The sequence below is a fragment of the Lygodium microphyllum genome, chromosome 1 (assembly GCF_053477565.2).
Source record: "Lygodium microphyllum isolate KBCC chromosome 1, Lygodium_microphyllum_v1.1.10, whole genome shotgun sequence".
NCBI classification, from domain to species: domain Eukaryota; kingdom Viridiplantae; phylum Streptophyta; class Polypodiopsida; order Schizaeales; family Lygodiaceae; genus Lygodium; species Lygodium microphyllum.
In genome coordinates, this window is record NC_141135.1 from 5,989,492 (window position 1) to 5,999,601 (window position 10,110).

The following is a 10,110-nucleotide window of genomic DNA, read 5'->3' on the forward strand; positions in this document are numbered from 1 at the left end:
ATTGTAGCATTTTGCAACTATTTTCCTACTTTAGATAAAGTATATCATCTCTAGGAAAGAATTGTCCTTGTCAAAGACAAGTAGGTCAATTTACCCAAGTCATTCGTAGTATCACGACTGCTAGGGTTTTGTATAGGCATAGTTGGCCGATTCAATAAAATCCTCAAGTACTAGCTAGGGCTTGCCATGTTAGAGATGTGGCCAAGTAACGTAATTGGACACCAAGTCGAAGTCCTCAAACCCAAAGGTCCTACCCACCTTCCCGGAGAAATTGAGCCAATGGGACACGCACACAAATAATGATCTAGGGTTTCTACCCTAAGGATCATTCGACCTAGTGCTAGAACTTGGTTTGAGTTGGAATCCCTAGGACCGAACGTTGTCGGTCTAGTACAATTAGGATTGGGTGAGTGAGAAGACACCCTAAACCCTACTTCGAGTCTAATCATAATTCTTGACCAGAAAACACCATTCAAAAGTGAAATGATCTCTTGGAATGGAGGCGACACTTGTGCAGCAAGTTGCAACGTCGCATAGCCTTGTGGTTCGATCACAAGAAAGTTTTGCCAATCCTTGGAATGAGGTTGGCAGGTTCTTGTGCAAGTTTAACTTGCAAGGGGATGGTTAGTCATCCTGTTACATCGCCCTCATTAGGGAAAATTTGCCAAGTTAAGGGAAGTTAGGTAATTGCTCGGACGCAAATGATTAATCAATAAATTAAAGCTACATGGCCGCCGGGATTTACTATTAATAAAACCTAAGGTATTGGTTAAGTTGGGTTAACAGGGTATGACCCTAACCCAAGGACCATAGGAATCTTGCCAAGTTGCAATTGATTCCGGATCGAATGCGGGATGCATTCGGAGAGAAGGAGTCACTCCTTAACAGTTTGCCAACTAAACGACCACTGGAATTGATTGTGCTTGTAACAGTTTAGAAAGCGCTGTTTGCATTGTTTGTTCAAGGAACTAAAGGATGAAAAGATATATAAATGCTTCAGGTTGAAGGCCTGAAGGGAGGGGCAGCTTCAGTTACCCCCAACTGCCTGCCTGACCCTAACCAAGGGGGTTGTTGACCGCGCCGGGAACGTGGACCGAACCTGCCGCGAGAGGTCTTTCCGTTGAGCTCTACTTGGAGCAGGAGGACGCTTGGGTGCCAGGGGGGGCTCTGGCCGTAAATCCCTCGCCTTCCGGGTCCTGCACAAGAGACTAACGTGACTCGGGATTGGATCTCGAGGCCCGCATACTAGTCTACGGGCAGAAGCTTGGAATAGTGATCCCTAGCGGATTACTGGATAAGCCTTCGGGCGGATTATAGACAAGCCTACGGGCGGAACTCCTTGTATTTCAAAGATAAATGATGATATGATAATAAAGAAGTTGTTTGATATTGTTTTTCTATGTCACGTGATAAGATTACGTGAAGGAACCAGTGCTTAACGGGATTAATCAAGGGAGCTGTTTGTTATATGTCAAATTAATGTGTTAGGTAATTACATAACTAAAACAACCGAGGAAAGTGCGGAGGATGGACCATGGGTCCATCCTATGGATGGGTGGTCCCCGTTAGCCGGGAACTTTTCTCAAAAATCTTGAAAAACAACAGGATGATCATCGTCAGCAAAGCGAATAACGAGAATGATGACCTAGAGGTACCTCTTACCCAATTTACGCTGTTTTAGGGGAATGGAATGGGACTATGCCTTATGGTAGAGAGGTTGAGCCTTGCATCCCTCTCGTTTCCCATTCTCCTTGAACCAAGTGCAGCGTGAATCCGCTTCGGACCTGGCGCTTCTGCGTAAAGTAGTTCTCTCGGGTCTGACGCTAGTTGCTGCTAGCTAATGACCAAACGGGAAAACCCAAATTCAGGTCGATCCTAAGTGGGAACGGCCAGGATACTTCCGCTACGTGGTAGACGCGGGAAGACCTGGATCGCAAGTCCCGTAACATTCCATGGGAGTGCCGGGCGGAGCTTTCTAGACATCCTTTCCGATGGACTGCTAAGACGTGTCCGGGATGATTCTAGGGGACACGTTACAGTTGGTATCAGAGCCGACCAACAACAGAATTGTTTTCGTGTGATCTCAATAAAATGAGGTAAAGAAATTGTTGCTGTCCAAACATTTCCTCATCTTCAATACTGTCTTGCAGAACTATGAAGCGTGGAACAAGTTTTTGGTGTTCCGAATCATGTTTATGACTGCAATGCATTCTCCGCATTATAGGCAGAGAGTTGAAATGATGAACATCCTGGAGCAGATTTATAATCCATCACCTTTATATATAGAACGAAGATGGACTGGGTCTTCAGGAATCTACTACATAGCTGCCCACTGGTTCGCTTATCTACAAACCAACCTAAAGAGGATCAAGTGGTTGGAAGATTTGAAGTCGTGAAGCTGTTCATTTTTGTGGAAGCTCACATAAATTCGACTTTGTATATTCAAGGTCGGAGGGTTGAATTGAACTCATATGTATATGAGGAAGTAACCCGTGTAATCCTAGCTGACAGGATTAAGGTGTTGGGCCGCCATGGGAAGTATGGATTCCAGCGGAAAGGATATCCTGAACTTCCGATGAATTATCGATTCCTAAAGATCCATGACCCAAAACCCTACTATTACACAGTTCCTGTAGACAAATCCAATACAATGTTGTTCTCCCCAAACTAAATGTAATGATTGGATTATCATCACACGAGATGTTGTATAAGGCTACGCCCATGTAAATATAAATAAGGACTTCCTTTATCAATACCCGATTGTGCATCAGGGTTGTTACGAAAAGTTAAGTAGCTTCATGATTTACGAGATAGCTGAACTAAAGATAAGCTAATGTCAATTATCATACAATAATGTTAAGAAAACTTTTACTCAGGCACAACCCCAGGTACAGGTTCCAAATTCGCCCCCTACATCAAGTACTGCTGTGATCCAGGAGAAGAAGTTCCTCCTCAAGCAGATAAAGCCACCCGAGTTTGACGGGAAAGGCAATTTCGTCCAGTCTGATGCTGAAATTTGGATTGAATCTATGGAGGATTACTTCGAAGCAGCTAGTACTGCTCCCACCAATCAAGCCATGCTCGCCAAATTAAAACTCACCGGTGAAGCTAGATTATGGTGGAAACAATGGTGCAGGGATCAAGGGACTTCAGAGGGGTCTATTACCTGGAAGAAGTTAAAGCAAGCCGTGCATGGGAGATATTTGCCACCTGCATATCGTACACAGAAAATGAATGAGTTCTATGAGCTAAAACAGTTAGGACTCACCCTTGACGCATACTACTCTAAATTTGTCTCACTCTTAAAGTATGCGCCACAAATGGACACGACGCAGCAGGTGTCCAAATTTTGCGCGGGCTTAAATCCACCTGTAAATACTCGTCTCGAATCTATGCGACCATGAGATCTTCAGGATGCACTCATTCGAGCGGCACCTATAATTCAGGAAGTGCAAGCTAAACCAAGGGGTATTAAGAATTGGTCTTATAGCGACCCGAATAGAGGAGCATTCAGACCCCAAGTTAAGAGAGTTCAAGGCCACAATTAGGGACAAAGGAAGAAAGCAAGGACAAATAACGTCAATAACTTTGTTCCTACTCACAGTAATGGCCGAAACCTCCGATGTTTCCACTGCAACGAACTCGGTCACTTCAAAAGGCAATGTCCCAAGCTCAGCGAGGGTCACCGTCAAGGTGCGGGCCGCGGTCAAGGAGCCGCCACCCGTGGAAGAGGGAGAACTGCCTACATTTCCAATAGGCAAAGATGTGAAGCAGAAGAAGAGGAAGATCCGACTATGGAAGCGGAATTCGAAAGAGCGACAGTCCATGCCGCTTTACACAAGAAGGGGCCGAATCGCCAGTTCTCGGTGATTCAAACACCGTCGGACTATCAAGGTAAAGGTTTCAAAACCTTGATTGATTGTGGCAGTACACATTCCTTTATCTCACCAGCGTGTGCTAAAAGATTAGGAATAGTCACAGTAGAAGCTCCTACCCTACTTTTGGAATTGGCAAACGGTCGTGAGGTAACTTGTACCAGGCAAACTGCTAAGGAGGAGTTCCACCTGGGAGGAAAGAAAACCTCAGTCAAATTTAGAGTCATGAATTTAGGTATCCATGAGTGTCTACTTGGGATGGATTGGCTTAAGCCTAATGACGCTCACATCCACTGTGGAAAGGGTCAAGTTTCCTTTCGAAACTCTGAAAGAGAGTTTGTTACAACTCAAGGTGAGGCAGGAGTGCCAAGAATCCAGTTAGCCAAAGTATCGTGGATCATAAAAGGGGTTAGAAAAGGATTACCTGTTTACCTGATCAAACTCAACAAATTAGATCAAAGGCAAGAGTTTCATGAGGGACCCTCTTGGCTAAAGGAATACGCTGACGTATTCCCTGAGGAATTAACTGAACTTCCACCTCCAAGAGAAGTTGATCATGAAATAAGGCTAATGCCTGGAGCTGCGCCAATTGCAAAGAGACCTTATAGAATGTCCATACCAGAAGCTATTGAGTTGAATGAACAAATCAAGCAACTGTTAGATCAGGGTTACATCCGGCCTAGCAACTCACCATGGGGGGCTCCAGTACTATTCCAGAAAAAGAAAGATGGGACACTTCGACTATCTATTGATTACCGTGGGCTGAATCAATCAACAGTCAAGAATAAGTATCCTATTCCTAGAATAGATGAGCTTCTTGATCGCCTTCAAGGTGCAAAGATCTTCTCCAAAATTGATCTCAGGTCAGGTTACTATCACTACAGCACAATGCCGCCATACACGCGTCCATTACACGCGAAAAGTTACGGGCGCGTGTATGGTCGTTTATACTTACAGCAATATTGGGCGCGTGTATACATGCATGTAACAGCGCGTGTATATGCGCCAAGTTACGAGCGCGTGTATGGTCGTGTATAGTTACAGCACTATCAGGCGCGTGTATAATTGCATGTGAGGGCGCGTGTATTTGCGCGTTAAGTCTGTCATAATACACGCTCTGTTACATGCGACACAGAGCCTAACTACAGAAATCCATTTCTTTTTAAAACAGAAAACCATTAAGTTTTAAAAATGTCATTGTGCATTGCAGTGTTTACAAACCATTACAAAATCCTACTACATGCACTTACAACAACGTAATATATTGAAAAATATATCTTCATATGGTTATTGAAAGACAAAGTATACAATAGAAATGTCATGAATTTGGAACAATACAGTGATGGATTGGTTAGGGTTCGATCTCATCTTCAATAAGATCCATCCTTGCCAAACGATCAACATCAATATCCATTTGATCAATTTGTAAGGCTACGATTAAATTTATTCTACTATCGCTATTTTGCCCATTGATAATGGTACCGATGCCTTGATCATTCTCATCATCATCACCATCATCCTCAATGGAAGGGTCATCCTCATGATCATGAGAAATGGCACGCTCATCCTCATTATCATGATCATCTACATTGGCATGTTCGACATCATCTTCTTTGCGGCTTGCCACATCCTCCATATGCTCCATATCAGTGAATGTATTATACATTACTTTGGAACGTGGTGCAATAGGGATGACATACCACCATTTACTGTCATGCACCATTGGCAGATAGATAACCTGCTCAAATACACATAATTCATTAATTAATTAGCATATCAAAAGTCAAGGGGTGCGCGAGCTTAGATATATATGTACATGAAACACATTTGTAAAAAAATGCATACCTGCTCACATTGTTGTGGCAATACGAGCCTATCTTTCTTTGTTTGCCAAAACTTTGTAGAGTCAATAGTTACATAGCCACTTGCATGGCGTTTTATCGTTGCGTTAGGCCCTTTTTCCACCACGTTCATTTGCCATTTGACATCCAAAACATACACAAAGAAGCGGCGAAAGTCAAGTTTGTATATGTCTTGGATTGTGCCACAATAATCATCCATTTTTCCATTGGCTCCCTCAAAGCTACTAATGACACCGCAATCTTGTGTATTCCTCTTTTCATCTATTCTTTGTGTTCGAAAATGCTTGCCTTCACACCATATAGCATTGAACATAGTGCACTGGACCAAAATATAAGCAATATCTATGTAAGCAATTAATGTGAATAAATATGAAAAGCCAATCACTTACAAAGAATCTAAATTTACATTTGTTCTATGTACCTTTAACATGCATCCTCGTGCATACTCCCATTCTTCCGCCGTGATATGCAGCCCCTCATCTCTCTCTGCTCTCTCCATTTCCTCATGCAACCAATCAACATGAATATCATTCGGAAGTGTTGCTAGATGCTTAGGGTACGCCTTACGAGAGCCATGTTGCCTCCGAAAGAGAGCTCTGTCTGCTTGCCTTTTTGTCTTTGCATCCTCGTATCTTGTAACCCATCTGCTCATCACATCACTATTAAGGATGCAAGTGAAATTAAGATCATCAATCAATGTTCTCTCAATTACTTTGCTCTGTCCTTTTCCTTGAGGCACAATAGACGTCATCCTCAAGTCCTCTTCATTGCTCCATAGTCGGGGCAAAGAGCTATCCACCTGATCAAGAAATTCTGATATATATACAAGAGACTCTTGTATCAACCAACCCTCAGCCATGCTTCCTTCGGGCCTTGCACTTTGCCTCACAAAGTCTTTTAAGGTCTTCATGAAGCGCTCTAGGAAGAACATCCAACAGGCATGCACAGTGCCACATAAAGCAATTTCATCCACTAAATGCACAATGAGATGTAGTTGACTTGTGAGAATGGTTCGCGGAAAAGTCTCCTCTACCATACAAACCACCTCCACTGCCATAACACGCGCATCATCCAATGTGGCTGGATCAATTGCTTTGGAACTAACATATCTGAAAAATAAATGCACAGTACGTTATACCTCATGCACATTCATTTTGCAAGGTATAATGAAGGGTGATCTTACATGGGATTTACATACCTCACAAGCTCGCCCATCTTATAAATACATCTTTTCAAACTCCTGTCTGCACAATGGTCGATGCTAGTAGGTAGTATGAACTGCGCACATAAGAGCACATGTATATTTGGGTTAGGGCATTACAAAATTTAATTTCAACCTACAATAATTGGAAAACACTTACTTGGAGCATCTTGTGCCAATCGTGGGACTTCAACCCATGTAGTTGCTCAACCCCTCTTTTCTTAGTGGTTGTAAACGCTCCCTTCAACGATCTCATGCATCCAGTGGGAGTACGCAAAGTGGTGATGGCTTGCTTTACCTGCTTCTCCTCCTTCTTTGATATAATCCAGGGAGCAGGCGGAAGACGAACGTGCCCACCCTCCTCTCGTGGCCAAGCTTGACGCATACGTCCTGCGACCTGCAAGTCCTCCCGTACGCTAACATTGTCTCTTTTACCAATAACATGTTCCCAAATACTAGATCCCACATTCTTGAAGATGTGCATGGGATCAAGAAGATGGTTGATCTTGAGATGGGTCCAATATGGTAGCCGGAAAAAAATGGAGTACCTACACAAGGGATTGCAGACTGTCATCTTTATTCCAACTTTAGAGACTACACAAAACAAGATTGAAAACAATGGAGATGTACCTGTTCATGCCATCTGGAGGAAGAACATTTGAAGACTCCCAAATACGCTTCCAATCTTTTGCACGAAGTGTCTGTGGATGAATGTTCCTCTTACTAGGAGCATATTTAGGGTGATCTGATGGGAGAAATCGATGATGATTATCGAATATGGTCTTACACAAACCATCAGCATACTCATGTACCAATGAAGGGCCACATATAGGACATGCATGTTTACCCGATGTCCTCAAACCTGTTAAAATAAAAAAAAAGTTAGAATAATAAAGTCAATAGTTATAATTGATATAGCTAGTAGTATTAGAGTCGGGAGGTAGTTAGAATTCTTACCAGAACAATCGCTGTATCCTGGAAAGTCATGCATTGTCCACATCAACACTGCTTTTAAGTCGAAGTGTCGAGAGGAGGGAGGCCTACTAATGTCCACTACCGCAACACCTCTCCATAGTTCCTCCAACTCATCAATCAACGGTTCAAGATAAACATCCATATGCTTGACTTTATGTTTCCCTGGAATCAGAAGGGATAACATAAGATGTCCCTTCTTGATCGCCATTGATGGTGCAAGGTTGTAATTCACCAACACAACCGGCCACACGCTGTATGCAGTGCTCTTGAAACCAAACGGATTCACTCCATCCATACCTAGGCCAAGTCTCAAGTTTCTGGGCTCTGTTTTAAAGCTGGGCCACTCATCTTCAATATGCTTCCAAGCAGGAGTGTCTGCACGAATTCTCCACATGCCATCATCCGATCGATGCGAGGAATGCCATGACATGAGCTCTGCTATGGATTTGCACTTGAACATGTGTTTGATGCGAGGAATTATAGGAAAGTGTCGCAAGACTTTACGAGGTACATCAAAACTCTTCACATCTGTTCTATACCTTGCTTCACCACAAGTGGGACACTGTCGAGCCTCCTTATGCGTCCCACGAAAGAGAATGCAATCATTGACGCATGCATGTATGTGATCATAATCCAATCCTCCAAGAGATGTCACATAGCGCCTCGCTTTGTCTCTTGAGGTGGGTAGTCTATTCCCCTTTGGAAGCATGTTTGATAATAGCCTACATCCAATATCATCAATTAGCCCATAACCCTAAACCCTATACTGTAAACCAAAAACCACTAACTCAAATTTGCAAGTTACAATGCTTACTTCAATAATGCGTCAAGACTTGCATTGCTCCATCCATAAACTGTTTGTATATTGAGCAGTTCAAGTGAAGCACGTAAAATAGAGAATGTGCACCCTTCAAAAACCGGTGTCGATGAAGCGTTGTAGAGATGCTCTTGTTCCATATCATTGTCGTCCACACCTTTGCGATCATCCCTAAAAAGATTCCGCACCATGTCATCAAACACTTCCTCTTCCACAACTTCGTGGGGTGTAGGGCTATTGTCATCCCTTTCCCACTCATCTCCGACAACAGATCCCGAAGCTCCAGCATCATCTCGTCGACGCTTTGCATGCTCTCGCCGTGCGTATGGCACCATGTTAGGGTGTGGTACTGCATCCTGCTTCAATCACAGTATATATATTACAATGCGCTCCATTAATTTGCACACCATGAGTTATTTTAATACTTTCAATTCACATCTTCTCACCTCTAAACCTGTTTGAATCCATTCTCCATACATCGAGATGTGATTCAATGTAATTCGACGCGCTCGTACAATGCACCCTTGACATCGATTACACGTACACTTGATCCTTTGTGCCAGCCACACGTCGCGATCACGATGACGCATTGTCTCATCCTCACCAGAACTGCTTGAAGAGGATGATGACATGCTATGTCCAAAATAACCAATACAGAAGTAGGATCAGTTTTTAGTGAAATCATACACATCCTATGCACAAAACAATGGATACACAAGAACAATCAGTTTTTAAAAAAAGTATAAACAGTCTCTGTGTCACGTGTACAGGCACTGTGTGAAATCGCGTGTATGGACCCGTGTACAATGTATTCTGCTGCGCTTTTACACGCGCTTTTACACGCGTGCTTTTTGCGTTTACCTACCGCGCGCGTCGCTTTCTTTCTTTAAAAATCCCTCTTTCAAAACACTTCTTCTTCTTCTTTCTTTGTCGCTACAGTACCTCTGCCTCCAGCTCTTCCAAACCCCCGAACCTGCCTCTTCCAACCAGCCTTCTCCCTCTTGGACTACCCAAAAGAAGCAAAGGGTGCAGACAACACAGAAAGGGAGAGAGAAGCAAGAATCAACGAACTCACTTTTCAAAGACTTTTCAAAGAGGTTGGTTGTCGTTTGTTTGTTTTGGCAAATCTGTCGCTTTCTTTCTTTCCACCTGTGCTATGTGTACTTGAAAGCGACAGAGGATAGAATTCACACACATTGTATATGTGCTTAACTATTTATTTCTTGACAAACGACATCCGTCAAGATAGAGGAAAGAGAGAAGAAGGAACCCTTGTGTATGTGTTTAGTCATTTCTCCCTTGATGGACAATGTCCGTCAAGATAGAGGAAAGAGTTTTTGTTTTTCATGAATTTCGTCACTAATTCGAAATGAACTTCTT

At 43.1% G+C, this 10,110-nt stretch overlaps 1 protein-coding gene across 1 annotated transcript; it reads right to left on the reverse strand.

Moving 5' to 3' along the window:
- Positions 1-8,723: 8,723 nt before the first annotated feature.
- Positions 8,724-9,320, reverse strand: LOC148040807 (uncharacterized). Its single transcript, XM_087686502.1, has 2 exons — positions 9,177-9,320; positions 8,724-9,086 (listed from the first exon to the last, which is right to left on the reverse strand). The coding sequence occupies exons 1-2, from the start codon at positions 9,318-9,320 to the stop codon at positions 8,724-8,726; spliced, it is 507 nt and encodes a 168-aa protein (XP_087542628.1).
- Between the last annotated feature and the right edge of the window lie 790 nt (positions 9,321-10,110).